Source organism: Rhinoraja longicauda, chromosome 5, assembly GCF_053455715.1.
Source record: "Rhinoraja longicauda isolate Sanriku21f chromosome 5, sRhiLon1.1, whole genome shotgun sequence".
NCBI classification, from domain to species: Eukaryota; Metazoa; Chordata; class Chondrichthyes; order Rajiformes; family Arhynchobatidae; genus Rhinoraja; species Rhinoraja longicauda.
Window position 1 is genome coordinate 24,293,582 of NC_135957.1, and position 18,503 is coordinate 24,312,084.

Consider the following 18,503-nt stretch of genomic DNA (forward strand, 5'->3'; position numbering starts at 1 on the left):
AAGGAATGAGCCTAGACAAAAGGACGGCACGGTAGCGCAGCGGTAGAGTTGCTGCTTTACAGCGAATACAGCACCGGAGACTCGGATTCGATCCTGACTACGGGTGCTGCACTGTAAGGAGTTTGTACGTTCTCCCCGTGACCTGCGTGGGTTTTCTCCGAGATCTTCGGTTTCCTCCCACACTCCAAAGACGTACAGGTATGTAGGTTAATTGGCTGGGTAAATGTAAAAATTGTCCCTAGTGGGTGTAGGATAGTGTTAATGTGCGGGGATCGCTGGGCGGCACGGACTTGGAGGGCCGAAAAGGCCTGTTTCCGGCTGTATATACATGATATGATATGATATGAATGAGTAATACTGGGAAGTGTTTAGCAGCCACTCAGCAACTCTATTCCTATTTTGACTCCATCCATTTCAACCCAAATCCCTGTAACCAGGAATATTGAGCTGCCACTCCTGCTTCTGTAAGGACCACTAATGTTATACTCCAACATGGGTCTTCTGTTTGAAAACTGTATTAGGAGTGTGGGAATTAAAGAATACTCAAACTGCAGTGCTCGTTTTTTCCTTCCAACCTTTGTTCCTGCCTTTTAAATTCATTTTTTTACAACCAGTTTTTGTCTCACCAAATATCTTTCACATTCAATTTTACCTCTCCTTCTGAAATTGCAATTTAGTTCCCATCCAAATCCTCCACAAACAGCACTAACAAATCTCCCTGGAAGGAAATAGTTTATGGCTCTTTGAACAGACTTTACTGTCTTTATCTTGCACTAAATGTTATTCCCTTTATCATGTATCTGTACACTGTGAATGGCTCAATTGTAATCATGTATTGTCTTTCCACTGACTGGTTAACATGCAACAAAAGCTTTTCACAGTACCTCGGTACACGTGACAATAAACTAAACTCAAACTCAACTCATCTCGCCCTTCAATACAAAGCTCTCTTCCCTTGTCACAAAACCCCCCACATTTTTCACTCTTTAAGTAGTACTCAGATTAAATGTAATTATTCTGCGTCATAGTCTATTTGTGAGTCTAGCCGTCACAATGTAGTCATTTGTTTAACTGGCCACTGAAGTGATAAGGAAACTGTAGTTGCAACTACCATCTTGTTACGTGCAGGATAGCATGGTATTAATTGCTGGGCTTGGCAATGATATTACATTCCATCTGAGAATAAATAGCAAATGGCTATTGCATGGTCAACAGTTAATGCACGTTAATCAGTCCCAGAAAGCAACCTACAATCATCTTCAAGGACAATTACAGTTGGACACCAAATTGATGGATAATATATGATGATCTTGCTCACAATCCCCTATCACAAGTCTATATTAAAAATATAAAATGCTGACAGTAATTATCAAGTCATGCATTATCTGCAAAAAGAGAAAGAGTCAATGTTTCAGGTCTGCGATCTTTCATAAGAAAAAAATCTGGTTTCTTAAGAAGTCATCTAAATCAATAAGATTTTAAAATGGTCTTTTTCAGTCTGGTTTGCAAGGTGGTAACTTACCTTGTCAAAGTTAATTACTCTCCATTTTCTTTTCTTTTTTGTATTGATTATTTATTTCATTTGTTGAATATATAATATCAACTAAATCTTTTCAACAAAATCAAAGTAATAACAGTTAAGAAAGTCAGTTAAGAAAATAACACTTGGTTTCAGTAAACAATGATAAAAGTTTTATTTTTTATTTGCTACTTTTACAAGCTGGCAATTCATTTCATAATTAACACTGTTTTATATTATAATGTTCAAACAATACTAAAGAGCAGTTATTTATTTGTATGCTGTGGAATCTTTAGCTGCAGCCCTCATGTCACATGGAGTTTTAAAACACACTGTCAAAAAAGGAAATAGCTGGATGCTTTACCATGTAGAAAATGCAACAATGCACCAATGTGCCGTCATCTGTAAGTGTTGAAAGCAGAGGACATAAATTACGTAGGTGCAGCCTGAGCAGAAAGTATTCAAACTGAGTCAGTTAAGAAAATATCTGTAATGAACACAATTGTGTACAGAATCGGTTCACTGGTTTATTAGTAGTCAAATAAACTTCACAATGACTTAAGAAAATGAGGGGAGTTGCCATTGTAACAAAGTACTGCTTCAAAATAAGCAATGTACAAATAAAACAACATCCAAACCAATTAAGTATTTGACATCTTGGTTAAAGATTGTGTACATATTCTACTGTATCTGGTTAACATATTAAAAAATGTTTTCCAACTTTTATAGGAGAACCATCTATATAAGCAAGGTGGTTTATCCCATGGTTGAATCAAACTATCGTTTTAATTTTTTTAAAAAATCCTGTTTGGTCTCTTTCTCTCATACAAGGAATCTCGCCATGAACCTCAACATGTGTCAAATAAATAATAAGTCCCAGTAGCAGAGCAGCTGTAACTACACCAAATTCATAGGAACAAAAATTGGGGACCCTTAACTAATGGCAAATGACAGAAAATTAAAAGTAGTGATGTAACAATGAAAGTACACGATAATGATCAAAGAATGGAATAAGCCAAGGGAAATAACAGAAAAATAGAAAGGCATGCATCGTTGCTCATAACCAAGGAAGTCTTTTTTTTTAAATTACTGCTTATGACCAATGGCTACAACTAAAGTTGTTATTGAGTTGCATTGCATTTATATTTAAAATGTTTGCAATATCTCACCAGTGACTGAAACTGAAATCAGGTAGAAAAATCAATAGTTTCCACTTGATTATCATTAATGCAGATTTCTTGATCTAACATAGGCAAAATTTTATTTTCCAAATTATCCCAAATTTCAAATTAATGAAATATAGGAATAAGATTCCATGACTAAGAAAAAAAAGACAAATAGAGAGCATTTGAATAATTTCTGGCATTTCTACATTTCACCATTCCAGCTTGGGTATTTCTGTTCCTGTTCCAACTAAAACATTTTCACACAAAACAAAAACATCCAAGAGATAATGAATACAAAGTAAAGCTTTGGCATTTAGGTTCCATTCTTGCAGTACATTTTGTCGCTGAATTTCCATCCTCAGTCACAAACTGCAGTTATTATATTCTTCATCCATTCATTTGGCAGCATTCATGAGGTAAAGTTATCTCAATGGAAAAGAAGGTGTTAAACTTCTTTCAAATTGTGTTTCGAAGGTTTATTTAATTCAACTTTTACTCCCTTTTCACCTGCATTCATAAAGAAGTAAAATAAAATGTGGAAATCATGGCAGAAACAAAATAAACAGCATATATAATTTAGATATGTTTTCTCTTTGCAATTATTCTATTCTGCCCCATTTGGTTACTTCAGCCCACAGGCAGAAAGCTGAATGGTCTCAGTTATGAAATCCTGCATTGTTATTAGCTCGAGATTCAATTCCACAATGCTGTATCTTTAAAGATAATTATATCCTTACAACTTGTCATAATTTGTGTCACCAAGTAGCTCTTTTGAAATCTTATCAGATTCACCAACTGTAAACCAAACAGCATTATTGCAGACTACAATTTTATTTGCACTTAGAACAAACATAACAGTTTGTCTCACTTTTTACAGTGCATTTCAGAAGGATTATTATATGCTGACATTTGGATCTTGGACGCTGGAGATCATTCCTTTTTAAAAAAAAACAAAGTGAAGAAATGAACCATTGAGACAAATACTGCGAGGGGAGATACCCCAAAACATAGTCTGTAATATATAAAAATATAGTCTGAAGAAGGTCTCGACCCAAAATGTCACCCATTCCTTCTTTCCAGAGATGCTGCCTGTCCCGCTGTTACTCCAGCATTTTGTGTCTACTCCCAAAACATAGCATTTCTTTCCCAAACCACAGAATTTTAAAATGTGTGGTCAGCGCAAGTTTAGAGACTGTAAAGTGAGGATGTCATGAATCTTGAATGTTCACCTTCAGTAATTTTATTCTTTCCATTACCACCAAAGTAAGTCTTATCTCAAGTACTTACAGGATGTCACCATTATATTTCATAAAATCATAAGGAATAGGAGCAGAATTAGGCCATTCTGCCCATGACGTCTACTCCACCATTCAATCATGGCTGATCTATCTCTCCCTCCTAACCCCATTCTCCTGCCTTCTCCCTGTAACCTCTGACACCTCTATTAATCAAGAATCTATCTATCTCTGCCTTAAAAATATTCACTGACTTGGCCTCCACAGCCTTTTGTGGCAAAGAATTCCACAGATTCACCACCCTCTGAATAAAGGAATTTCTCTTCATCTTCCTAAAAGAACATCCTTTAATTCTGAGGCTACGACCTCTAGTCCTAGACTCTCCCACTAGTGGAAACATCCTCTCCACATCCATTCTATCCAAGCCTTTCACTATTCTGTATGTTTCAATGAGGTCCCCCCTTATCTTCTAAACTCCAGTGAGTACAGGCCATGTGCCGACAAACGCTCATCATAGGTTAACCTACTCATTCCTGGGTTCATTCTTGTAAACCTCCTCTGGAACTTCTCCAGAGCCAGCACATCCTTCCTCAGATATGGTGCCAAAAATTACTCACAATATTCCAAATGTGGCCTTACCAGTGCCTTATAGAGCCTCAACATTACATCCCTGTTTTCATACACAAGCCCTCTTGAAATGTGCTAGCATTGAGTTTGCTTTCTTTACTAACTATTCGACTTGCAGAATAACATTTTGGAAATCCTGCACCAACACTCCCAAGTCCCTTTCTGGATTCTCACCCCATTTAGAAAATAGTCTACGCCTTTATTCCTACTACCAAAATGCATGCCTCCACACTTTGCTCCATTATATTCCATCTGCCACTTCTCTGCCCACTCTCCCAGCCTGTCCAAGTCCTTCTGCAGAGTCCCTGCTTTCTCTACACTACCTGCCCCTCCACTTATTTTCGTATCATCTGCAAACTTTGCCACAAAGCCTTCAATCCTCTCGTTCAAATCATTAATATACAACGCGAAGAATAGCAGCCCCCACACCGATCCTTGCAGAAAACCCCCCTTTATTGCCACTATTTGTCTTCTGTCATCCAGCCAGCCTGCTATCCATACTAGTATGTGCCCTTTGATACCTTGGGCTCTCATCTTCCTAAGCAGTCTAACATGTGGCACCTTATCAAAGGCTTTCTGAAAATCTAAGTAAACATCTACTGACTCCCCTTTTTCTATCTTGCTATTTACTTCTTCAAAGAATTCCAGCAAATCTGTCAAGCAAGATCTCCCCTTTATAAAGCCATGCTGACTTTGGCCTATTTTATCGTGAACTTCTAAGTACTTCCCTTATAAAATTGTCAAAGGAAACCAAAAAATGTGTAAGGTTGTGCAAGATCATACCTCCAGGTGCACCAATAGGATAAAGGCCAAGGGAAAGGCCTGCAAGTAATTGGAACACCTTTAAGACTCGGGAATATATTGGCATTCCTTGAGTAACCCAGGAATTAAATCCTGCAACTTCCTACTAGGCCTTTTACTATCCGGTAAGTTTCAATGAGATCCCCCCCTCATCTTTGTAAACTCAAGCGAGTACAGGCCCAGAGCCTTCAAATGCTCCTCATACATTAACTTAATCATCCCCAGGATCATTCTCGTAAACCTCCTTTGGACTTCTCTAAAGCCAGAACATCCTTCATCGGATATAGACAATAGACAATAGGTGCAGGAGTAGGCCATTTGGCCCTTAGAGCCACCACCACCATTCAATGTGATCATGGCTGATCATTCTCAATCAGTACCCCGGTCCTGCCTTCTCCCCATACCCCCTGACTCCGCTATCCTTAAGGGCTCTATCTAGCTCTCTCTTGAATGCATTCAGAGAATTGGCCTCCACTGCCTTCTGAGGCAGAGAATTCCACAGATTTACAACTCTCTGACTGAAAAAGTTTTTCCTCATCTCCGTTCTAAATGGCCTACCCCTTATTCTTAAACTGTGGCCCCTGGTTTTGGACCCCCCCAACATTGGGAACATGTTTCCTGCCTCTAACGTGTCCAACCCCTTAATAATCTTATATGTCTCGATAAGATCTCCTCTCATCCGTCTAAATTCCAGTGTATACAAGCTTAGTCGCTCCAGTCTTTCAACATATGACAGTCCAGCCATTCCGGGCATTAACCTAGTATACCAACGCTGCACGCCCCCAATAGCAAGAATATCCTTCCTCAAATTTGGAGACCAAAATTGCACACAGTACTCCAGGTGCGGTCTTACTAGGGCCCTGTACAACTGCAGAAGGACCTCTATGCTCCTATATCAACTACCCTTGTTATGAAGGCCAACATTCCATTGGCTTTCTTCACTGCCTGCTGTACCTGCATGCTTCCTTTCAGTGACTGATGCACTAGGACACCCAGATCTCGTTGTACGTTCCCTTTTCCTAACTTGACACCAATCAGATAATTATCTGCCTTACTATTCTTACCACCAAAGAGGAGAACCTCACACTTATCCACATTAAACTGCACCTGCCATGCATCCGCCCACTCACACAACCTGTCCAAGTCACCCTGCAACCTCATAGCATCTTCCTCACAGTCCACTCTGCCACCCAGCTTTGTATCATCTGCAAATTTGCTAATGGTATTTTTAATCTCTTCATCCAAGTCATTAATGTATATTGTAAATAGCTGTGGTCCCAGCACTGAGCCTTGCGATACCCCACTGGTCACTGCCTGCCATTCTGAAAGGGACCCATTTATCCCCACTCTTTGCTTTCTGTCTGCCAATCAATTTTCTATCCATGTCAGTCCCCTACCCCCAATACCATGTGCTCTTATTTTGCCCACTAATCTCCTATGTGGGACCTTGTCGAAGGCTTTCTGAAAGTCAAGGTACACCACATCCACCGGCTCTTCCCTGTCAATTTTCCTAGTTACATCCTCAAAAAAAACCAGAAGATTAGTCAAGCATGATTTCTCCTTCATAAATCCATGCTGACTCGGAATGATCCTGTTACTGCTATCCAAATACTCCGTAATTTTGTCTTTTATAATTGACTCCAGCATCTTCCCCACCACTGATGTCAGACTAACTGGTCTATAATTTCCCTTTTCTCTCTCCCTCCTTTCTTAAAATGTGGGATAACATTAGCGACCCTCCAATCCACAGGAACTGATCCTGAATCTATACAACATTGGAAAATGATCACCAATGCGTCCACGATTTCTAGAGCCATCTCCTTAAGTACCCTCGGATGCAGACCATCAGGCCCTGGGGATTTATCAGCCTTCAGTCCCATCAGTCTACCCAACACCATTTCCTGCCTAATGTGAATTTCCTTCAGTTCCTCCATCACCCTAGGATCTCTGGCCACTAGAACATCTGGGAGATTGTTTGTATCTTCCATAGTGAAGACAGATCCAAAGTACTGGTTCAACTCGTCTCCCATTTCCTTGTTCCCCATAATAAATTCCCCTGCTTCTGTCTTCAAGGGACCCACATTTGCCTTGACTATTTTTTCCTCTACACATACCTAAAAAAGCTTTTACTATCCTCCTTTATATTATTGGCTAGCTTACCCTCATACCTCATCTTTTCTCCCCGTATTGCCTTTTTAGTTATCTTCTGTTGCTCTTTAAAAGAGTCCCAATCCTCTGGCTTCCCACTCTTCTTTGCTATGTTATACTTCTTCTCTTTTATTTTTATGCTGTCCTTGACCTCCCTTGTCAGCCACAGGTGCCTCTTACTCCCCTTAGAATCTTTCCTGCTCTTTGGGATAAATGGATCCTGCAACTTCTGCATTATTCCCAGGAATACCTGCCATTGCTGTTCCACCGTCTTCCCTGCTAGGGCCTCCTTCCAATCAAATCTAGGGCCGTAAACTGCTGACAATATTCCTAATGTGGCCTCACCAGTGCCTGATAAAACATCAGCCGCAGCTGGAGCTGCCAAAATATTATATTTACCATAGTTTATAATTTCTGTGGACATGGAAAGTTATTAGCTGATATTCCATAATAGAGGGGAATAAATATCTGGGGCACTGAATCGGTAAGTCAAGTACGATCTTATTCATCCTCTTTCTGTGTGTATTAACAACAATAGTTTAGCAGGAGTAAACTAAATGTTTTGCTTATTCTCTAGAAAATTACAACACAATTCCAAATCTGTGAATGAAAATATTTCAGCAAATATACGAATCTAGGAATTACCTTTGCTTTCAAACTGAAATATGAAAACCGTAGTTTAAAAAAAAAGTAAAACTATTGATAATACCGGTGGGTTAAAAAATCACTTGCAGGTCAATAAGTTAAAATGATCAACTTAGATCAGAGAAACCAATAGATGGGACAATCCATTTACTGCCGGAAAGCTTCAAGCCGGGAAGAGACATATGTAGTTAAACGTACTGGAACTGGAGACTAACACAGTATCACAGGACAGAGATGATATGTTAGATACCAATTGAACATCCCAATTATTGAAACAAGTCAGTAGTGTTGTAAAGCAATGGAAGAACCTAGACCAATAGTTTAATGAACTGCCAATACATGGGTATCAGAAATAAATCTAACTTTGGTCAGAGATTTGTTTCGAGTTGCTAAATATTTATCCCTGCAGAAGAGGTGAACATCGAATGAGTACACATTTCACAATGAATGGCATCTGTACAATGTACATAGACGTAATATTTAACAATGTGGCAACTCAAACAAGTAGCTTCTTTAAAAATATTGAAATAAATATTTAATAGAGAAAGAGTAGTGCCATTTTCAATTGATAGTATATTACAATTTACGATCAAGCTGGTAAAATATATAACATTTCGGAATTGATCATTTAACTAATATCATACAGAAAATATTATTTTTAAAAAGTGTAAATACTCAGATGAGGCCACTGTACCTGTTGAATATTTGTCTTTAGCTCGTGTTCGCTCATCTGCATCAAAATACCAGACTGTTATGGCGTACCTGAAGTTTAATATAAAAGTAGTTAATGTTCTTCTTTATTATCCTAACAGAGGCTGTTTATTTAAGTAAACTCACGACTTGCATTATCTTTACTAATCACACAAAACACCATGACTAATTCATAATATATTGTCAATGTATCACTATATATTTAGAACATAGCTATTCTAACTGTCGAAAATAAAGGAGTGGCAAGGTTAAAAGGCATTGCAGCCTTGTGAATATAAAATTCTGCATGACTGACTCTGAAGTCTCCTAACTATTTTTCTCATGTCTATGACTAATTATCTATATAGCAGCTGAAGTAAAAACCACCGCATCTGGCAGCTAGGTGTCATTAAGATGGCCAAGGAGGGTCATCAGCTTAAAGAATTCTCACAACTACAAGCCAAAGAACCAGGGAGGCTAGAAAAAGTACAATTTAATTATCATTATTGATCTGAAACATTTACTTTGTTTTTCCCCCCCATATATGCTGCATGACCTCCTTCCAGCACCTTTTATTTTATTTCAGTTTTTCAGCATACCTAGTCTTATGGTTTTGGATCATTTTTAATTAACATTTTTTAAATTTCACTGACAGATCGTTTTATCAACATGGGCACATACATAGATGACCAAAGTAGAAGTTGCAGTATCAAAAATGTTAACTTTAATTATATTTTGAAATGTCCTGGTGCATCTCAAAACTGAACTCAGACATAATCCAGAATTGCTAAACCAAGGGTTTATGTGGCTGCTGCAAAATAGAGATGGTCTTTACGAACCAAACTCGGGAACTAGTTTTGTTTCCATATATAATAATTCAATCCTTGGATTCTCCAACCAAAAGTGAACTTTCAGTTAAGTTGACGTTATTCAAGGAGTTCCTTTCTTCAAAATAAGTCTCCTCATTCCTTGTTCTACGTGGCATTACCCAACAGAAATTGCTTAGTGTAGGAAGAACTGCAGATGCTGGTTTAAACTGAAGATAGACACAAAAAGATGGAGTAACTCTGGAGAGAAGGAATGGGTGACGTTTCGGGTCGAGACCCTTCTTCAGACAAGTCAGGGGAAAGGGAAACGTGAGACATAGACGTTGATGTAGAGAGATAATGAACAATGAATGAAAGATAGGCAAAAAAGTAACGATGATACAGGAAACAGGCCATTGTTAGCTGTTTGTTGGGTGAAAACGAGAAGCTGGTGCGCCTTGGGTGGGAGAGGGATGGAGAGAGGGAATCCCCAGGTACCTTCCCCTGCAACCGCAGATGCAACACCTGTCCCGCCCTATACCTCCTCCCTCGACTCTGTCTAGGGACCCCGACAGTCCTTTCAGGTTAGGCAGAGGTTCACTTGCACCTCCTCCAACCTCATCTACTGATCCCTTTGAAGGTGGCGAGAATGTCGGAGGAATATGTGTTGTATGCAACGGCTGCTGGATGAAAGGTTAGGACTAGGGGGACTCTGTCTCTGTTGCGACTAGCGGGAGGGGGAGCAAGGGTGGAGCTGCGAGGTACTGAGGAGACACGAGTGAGGGCCTCATCTATGATGGGAGAGGGGAACCCCTGTTCCCTAAAGAATGAGGACATATGGATATCCTGTTATGGAACACCTCATCTTGGGCGCAGATGTGACATAGACAGAGGAATTGAGAGTAGGGGATTGCGTCTTCGCAGAAAGCAGGGTGGGAAGAAGTGCAGTCGAGATAGTTGTGGGAGTCAGTTGGCTTGTAATAGACGTCAGTCGATAGTCTATCTCCTGTAATGGAGATTGTGAGATCAAAAAACGGGAAGGAGGTGTCAGAGATGGTCCAAGTGAATTTGAGTGCAGGGTGGAAATTGGTGAAGTTGCTATCATGTCATGTAGTTTGCTTACAGTTAAAACCTTGCAAAATACACACATTACACGTATTTCAGTCTTGTATGTTTGTTTAACATCTACCACCACTCAGTAACCAAGGAAAGTATCTACATCAGCAAAAACAAAACACATACACAGTTTTATTCTGACAATCAAGCAAATTTGAAAAATTTGCCTGATTAATTTCATTATGAAATAACACAGGCTTTTATCCACTTGAAGACACTATAGGAAACTGGAAAAATATTATCAGTGTTCAATTCATCAAGTTTCTTAAGAATCTTCAATAATTTCATATAAGGTGTACTTCTCCAAAGTAAACAAACTCAGGATAGAAACAAAGAAACATAGAAAATAGGTGCAGGCGGAGGCCATTCGGCTCTTTGAGCCAGCACCACCATTCATTGTGATCATGGCTGATTGTCCCCAATCAATAACCCGTGCCTGCCTTCTCCCCATATCCCTTGATTCCACTAGCCCCTGGAGCTCTATCTAACTCTCTCTTAAATCCATCCAGTGATTTGGCTTCCACTGCCCTCTGTGGCAGAGAATTCCACAAATTCACAACTCTGGGTGAAAAAGCTTTTTCTCACCTCAGTTTTAAATAGCCTCCCCTTTATTCTAAGACTGTGGCCCCTGGTTCTGGACTCGCCCAACATTGGGAACATTTTTCCTGCATCTAGCTTGTCCAGTCCTTTTATAATTTTATATGTTTCTATAAGATCCCCTCTCATCCTTCTAAACTCCAGTGTCTAAACTCCAGGGTCTTCACTGTCCTTAAATCTCTGATGCATTGCTTGGGCCTTTTTTACACAATATGTTTTACCCAAATTTCCTTATTACCAGTATTATACCGTAAACCAGATAATACCATGCCAGTGTCTTTATTAATTCCTCTCAAGATTTGCATCGTACTCGCCTACTTAACCTATTCACTGCCAAGATTTGTTTTCACTTGTATACTCTGACCCGAGTATACTTGGGGGTGGCACTGGACAGGTCAATGATCCAATAGCTTCCATTGAAGCTATGCAGACCAATGTTGGTTTCAGCAAACACTCCAGTAATCCTGGGCTCTATCTCCAGAATATATTGGCAGAGATTCGTAGAGCTATGCAGGATGGAAATAGGCCCTTCGGCCCATCTAAGTTATCAACCATGCTAACAAATTTGCCTAACTGAGCTAGTCTCACTTTCTCATTAATTACTGCACCCTCCCAACCTATCCACAACTATGTTTGAGATTATAAAAACATCCAATTTAGTAAAGACTTCAAATTTAAATATTGTTTCTATTCTAGCTCAATCTCATTTATAAACACTGCAAATAGAAAGACCATAAATGTTTCAATGTGTGTTGAATAAACACACACAACTGCGTCCACAGTCCACTGGGGTAGAAATTCCAAAGGTTCACCATCACACAAGTGAAGAAACCTTGCATTTCCATCCTTAATGGCTTCCCTCCATTTTGAGATTGTGCCCTACCCAGCTCCCCATCCGGTCCTAGAATCCAGAACCAGTGGAAGAACATCTTACCTGCATCTGGCTTGTTAAGCCTTTTAAGAATTTTGCACATTTCAGCGAGATCTTCTTTAATTCCTCCTAACTCCAGACTATACAAGGCAAGAAAGATGGTTTCGGAATCTTTAGCAAAAAAAAAGGAGAGCAGCTGGAGGAATTCAGCAGGTCAGGCAGCATCCACGGAGGGAACTGGACAGTCAACCAGAAGGGTCAGACCCTTCACCTAGAATGAAAGAGCAGAGAGGAAGTAGCCAATATAAAGGGGTTGGGGGTGGGGATGGCAGAGGTGGGGCAGGCAATAGGTGGACCCAGGTGAGAAGGGGTTGAGTGCAGATAGTAGTCAGATGGGGGAGGGAAGAGTGGAGAACTCGACAGAAGGTGGGAGGGGATAAATGGAAAAGAAAAGGCTGCAGATTCTAGGTTTGATAGGAAAGAAAGACGAAGAATAAAAATGAATGAGAAAGGGCAGTGGTAGGTGATAGCAACATGGAGAGGGGTGGGATGACCAGTATTGGAGAGAGGATCCAGTAGGAAGAGTGTGTGAGGATAATGGGAGGAAAAGAAACAGGGTGATGAGAGTTGTGGGGGGGAGGTGGAAGGACAAGCTAATGTTGGGGGGGGGGGGGGGGGGGAGGGGGAGAGATCAGGGTAGATAAGAGGAGAGAGAAAAGGACAGTGGGGACATGGGTTATCTAAAGTTGGAATATTCATTGTGCATGCTGTTGGGTATAGACTACCCAGGTGGAATTTAGGTGCTGTTACACGACAGGCGTTACACCTCCTATGCTTGCAGGGGAAGGATGGGCGGATAGGATTGAGCCATCCAGGGACTCATGGAAAGGGTTGCTCCTACGGAAAGCAGAAATGGATGGGAAGGGGAGGATGTGGCAGTTGGTGCGATAAAGAAATGATGAAGAATAATGTGCTAGATGTGAAGGGTGGTGGGATGAAAGATGAGGAACAGGGGAATTCTATCCCTATGCTGTCTGAGTGGAGAACAGATGTGTTGGAAATGTAAGAAATGCAAGCAAGGGCACCATGGGGTGAGGTAGCCCTGTTCGCAGAAGAAAGTGGGCATCTCTCATGTCTTTAGGCTTTAGAAATATCTGGTGAAAACAGGTCCTTTGGCTCACCGAGTCTGCGCCGACCAGCGATTACCCCTACTCCTGCACTAACCTACACTCTAGGGACAATTTAAAATTTACAGAAGCAAATTAACTACAAACCTGCCTTTGGAATGTGGGTGGAAACCGGAGCACCCGGAGAAAACCCACGTGGTCACTGGGTAAACGTACAAACACCATACAGCCAGCATCTGCAGTTAGGATCAAACCTTCAGACCTGGAGTTGAAGGCGTCAACTCGAGAACAGGTGAAATGGAGAAGGAGAAACTGAGAGAAAGGGGTGGTGATGTTCCTAATCATTCCTCGAAGGTATCTTGTCCCCCACCAGTTCTTTCCCACTTACATCCAGGACACCTTGCTGTGCTTGTTAATTCGTGGACAATTCCACCACCCTTCTTCCAGGTGTGGCCATATGAAGGCACTATACGTTTGCAATAAGACTTCCTTACTCTTGCCCCCTTATTCACTTGCTCCGCACTGATGATGGCTTTCAGAGTGTTCTGTTAATGCACAGTGTACAAATATACCGAGGTTCCTTTAAACATTAATACTACCCATCTTTAACCATTTAATAAATACCTTTTTTTGTTTTCTGCACACGCTCATATTTTCCCCACACTGTATTCCATCTGCTGTCTTCTCACCCACTCACTCAGCTTGTCCTGGACCCTGTGAAGCTCTTTATATTCTTCTCTATGCACAATCTCATTTGGTTTTATATTGTTAATAAGCATGGAAATATGGCATTTGGTCCCCTCAGCTAAATTGTTGATGCAAATTGTGAAAACCTGCAACACAAATAACAATCCCCAAAATATCACAGAACTCACAGCCTGTGAATTATGGATTTATTCTCACTCTTCTCTCTTTCTTTAATAACCAATTTCCATTCAATATTATTATACCACCTCCAATTCCATGTGCTCTAGCCTTGTTGACCAACTTCTTATGCTAGTTCTTATTGAAGAGTTTTGAAAATCCAAATACAACACATCCACTAGTTCCTCCTTATTGTTTCTACTTATGACAAAGAACTTCAGCCGATTAGTTAGAGACGATTTTCTTTTCATAAATTCATGTTTGCTCTACTCAATTCTTTTAGTATTTTCAAGATAATCGATTACTATATCCTTCAGTAAAGATCCCAACATTTTCCCTCTCACTGATATTAGGCTAACAGGTCGGTAGTCTATGATGTAGGAGGTGGCGAATCAGACCAATGGGTCCATGCGAGCTCCCAGAGGAACATTCCATTAGTGCCAATCTCTCCTTATTTCACCGTACATATGCTCATATGCTCATTAATTCCCCTTTAATTTCTTTTGCCTTTAACTTTTAAGTGGTACCAGGAGGAAACCAACGAGAGAATCGGTCAACGAGAGAATGTGTAAATTGCACAGACAGCACCAATGACAGAATCAGATGCTGCAGCTACGTGCTGCGTCACTTCCCTCCCTTTCTCTCTTCATCCTTTCTTAAAACGTGTAGTCACGTTCGCTGTCATAAAATTCATAAAAAATAGAATTTTGGAAGATGATATCACAGCATCTATAAAATCACCTCTTTCATAAGTGACAGGAGCAGAATTAGGCTATTTGGCCCATCAATACTCCATCATTCAATCATGGCTGATCTATCTCTCCTTCTTAACCCCATTCTCCTGCCTTCTCCCCATAACCTCTGACACCCATACTAATCAAGAATCTATCTATCTCTGCCTTAAAAATATTCACTGACTTGGCCTCCACAGCCTTCTGTGGCAAAGATTTCCACAGATTCACCACCCTCTGACTAGAAAAATTCCTCCACATCTCCTTCCAAAAAGAACCACCTTTAATTCTGAGGCTATGACCTCTAGTCCTAGACTCTCCCAATGGGAGAAACATCCTCTCCACATCCACTCTATCTTTCTTTTTCAGTACGTTTCAATGAGGTCCCCCCTCATTCTTCTAAATTCCAGGGAGTACAGGCCCAGTGCCGTCAAACGCCCATCATATGTTAACCTACTCGTTCCTGGGATCATTCTTGTAAACCTCCTCTGGACCCTCTACAGAGCCAGCACGTCCTTCCTCAGATATGGTGCCCAGAATTGCTCACAATATTCCAAATGTGGCCTGACCCACGCCTTATAGAACCTCAGCATTCCATCCCCGTTTTTGTACCCAAGCCCTCTCGAAGTAAATGTTAGCATTACGTTTGCTTTCTTTACTTGCAGATTAACTTTTTGGGAATCCTGCACCTGCACTCCCAAGTTCCTTGGCACCTCCGATTTCTGGATACTCTCCCCATTTAGAAAATAAGCTACGCCTTTATTTCCACTCCAAAATGCATGACTCCACACTTTGCTACACTACATTCCATCCTCTTTCAAAAACTCTGATGTAAATCAGCAGATCCTTAAATTTATCCAAGCTCATCAACACCTCTTGTACTAATTTTTTATTTCTACTTTGTTCCTTCAGTTCCCACTTCCCATTAGAAGCCAAAAAGGTATCCTCTGTGGGGCGTTGGCTTTAAATCATCACTTTGTGCCTGTTTTTATAAAGATGACAATTGTAATTCAAGACGAACAGAAGGAAATATTAAATAAAATAGGAAAGGGGAAAAAAAGGGTTGAACAGCTTATAAAGTAGATAAATCAACAGCCAAATTTAGAATGTACCCTGGACTGTTTGGAAAAACAGGGAGGCAGCAGTACAGGCTCTGACGATTATTTTCCAGTCCTTTCTAAGGACAGATAAGCTGTTGGAATGCTGGGAGGTTGCTGATAAGGCACAGCTGTTTCAGAAGGGAGGGGTTACAGACCACATTACAAGCTTTTCAAACAGACCACAGTGGTCGTATTGTTTTTGAAGTTTGCAAAAACACTAATTTATTAATGATTGTCAGGGTACTTCATCAAGGGAAGATCCCGTCAGATCAGTCTGCCTAGAATGCTTGAAGAAGGAGCAAAGAGAGTTGATGAGGGTAGTACATGAGGGTAGTCTTTGTGGATTTCAGCAATATGCCAAATAGGTTGACGCGAAAAGCAGAAGTCTCAGAGAAAATAGCAGGTTGGTGCTGAAACTGACAAAGTAGCAGGATGAATGAAATAAAGGTGGACATGTGCTATAATGGCTGGAGGACTGCTTTGAGATTCACTTGGGTTAGGTGCCAAGCTCTGTCTTCTTGTGGAGTATAATAGGTACATATTATACCTATCCTTTATAACTATCATGTAGGAAGGAACTGCAGATGCTGGTTTAAACCAAAAATAGGCTCAAAAGGCTGGAGTAACTCAGCGAGACAAGTAGCATCTCTGGAGAGAAGGAATGGGTGAAATTTCAGGTTGAGGCATTTTGGGTAGTTTTGGGTCTGAAGAAGGGTCTTGACCCGAAACGTCACCCATTCCTTTTCTCCAGAGATGCTGCCTGTCCCGCTGAGTTACTCCAGCTTTTTGTGTCTATCTTTATGACCATCGCTTTCCTTTCAATCAATAACCCTGTAAAACACATCACATGAACTGCCTTTTATTTTGCTGCTTCAGCAAAAGAAATGCAAGTTGTAATCTGTTGATATTCATAAGATCATTCTGTGGCGCATCGGAAGAGGCCCGAAATAAGGCTTCACTGCTCCTGGTGGCCTGTATTTTTGGGACACTGCCCTTCTGCTCTGAAGCTCACCTTGAGGGACGTTTATGTTTAATTGTGCTTCTGGTGCCCTATCTCAATTTTTTTAAATAGATAAACATAAATTAATATTGTAACATTTACTTTTTGGTTCTGGCTTTGCTATCTAACTGGAAGTAAACAACCAATTCTCTGAGTTTTCCTGCTCACTAAAATGTTTCATCAAGGACACGAATTGTGAAGCATATTGTGGAGAATTGCTGAATGTTCAGAAGAGATACAAATTTAAGTGAAGTAACATAAACCAACCTGATTTTAAAACACCTTAAAAAAAATTATTAGCCTGACATATCAGTATATAATTCTATGTCCCACTGCTAACAGAGCAAACTATGATTGTAAATGGACATATTATCACATATGAAAATGGTAAGAATTTTCATATTTCTTTTCATAAGATGTGAGAGTTCACCTGGGAAACTACATTTGGGTGCTCAACAGAAAATAAACTAATAACACTAAGCAATCAAGATATAAAAACAATCATGAATATTTAATGGTGTACAATCTTACAAACTCCATCAAGTGCACTTGCGCAATGCATCAATGTGACCAACTAAAGTAATATAAATGCAATGATATTCAAGTGAGCATTCGAATAAAATGATCCATGCAATGAACATGACTCATCTAACAATCTGAACTTTTCTGCATTCTTGTATTGTAAATGAGAGAAAAATGACTCCAACCCACCATGAAATCTAAATACTAAAACTCTCATTTGTTTGGTTGTTTGTTCCTGAACTACAGCCAAAATGGTACAATCTAAGCGCGACAATTTTAGGCCCACCTTACTCACCGTCGTCCCTTTGGTGCTAATGGAAGAAGTTTCATTGAAATCATTTATTTTTAAAGTCATTCACATTTTAAAGTTTAAATCTATCTCCTAGGGAGGGAGAGGGGAGGGGGGAGAGGGGGGGAAGGTGGAGAGAGGAGGGGAGAGAGGGAGGGGGAAGGGGGGAGGGAAAGGGGGAGTGGGAGGGGAGGGGGGAGGGGAGGGGGAGTGGGGGGGAGAGGGGAGGAGAGGGTGCTGCACCAATGCAGGAGAAGTTTGGGCCCAATGGGTCCACTTGGTCTAGTTTAGCATTAAAATTTTAATTCAGAGGGTTTCTTAAACAAATTCTCCGAAAGCACAGTATCTAATCCAGTGCTGACTAGCTGCAAAGTTCCAACCAAGAGGAACTAAAAATATTTTTGGAACATGGACGTACCAGCAATCGAATAGAAAAAATAAATCTTTATCAGGTAAAGATTGGATGCAATATTACCTATTTTTGTTCTTTATTTAAAGACTACTGTAGAGGAAAAAGACCAGAAAGCATTGACACACAATTCCCTTTCTAATTTTCTAATACTGGTAATACTTCTAATAAGGAATATGATTTGGCAACATACAGAAATTTAGGATCATTGTACTGTTGTACTGATTTTTTTGCCCGTCT

At 40.3% G+C, this 18,503-nt stretch overlaps 1 protein-coding gene across 3 annotated transcripts in view; it reads right to left on the reverse strand.

Annotated features, from left to right (window-relative positions):
- Nucleotides 1–1,727: 1,727 nt before the first annotated feature.
- egln1a (egl-9 family hypoxia-inducible factor 1a) overlaps nt 1,728–18,503 on the reverse strand; it is a 72,379-nt gene continuing 55,603 nt past the window's right edge. For 2 of the 3 annotated variants that reach the window (XM_078399131.1, XM_078399130.1), the window contains 2 exons: nt 8,836–8,903; nt 1,728–3,192 (listed from right to left, as the gene is read on the reverse strand). In XM_078399131.1, coding sequence (XP_078255257.1) covers nt 3,131–3,192; nt 8,836–8,903 — 130 coding nt within the window. In that variant the 3' untranslated portion in view covers nt 1,728–3,130. Of the gene's footprint in view, nt 3,193–8,835; nt 8,904–12,408; nt 12,493–18,503 lie in introns of those variants that run through there. The other variant, XM_078399132.1, reaches the window with a different exon arrangement.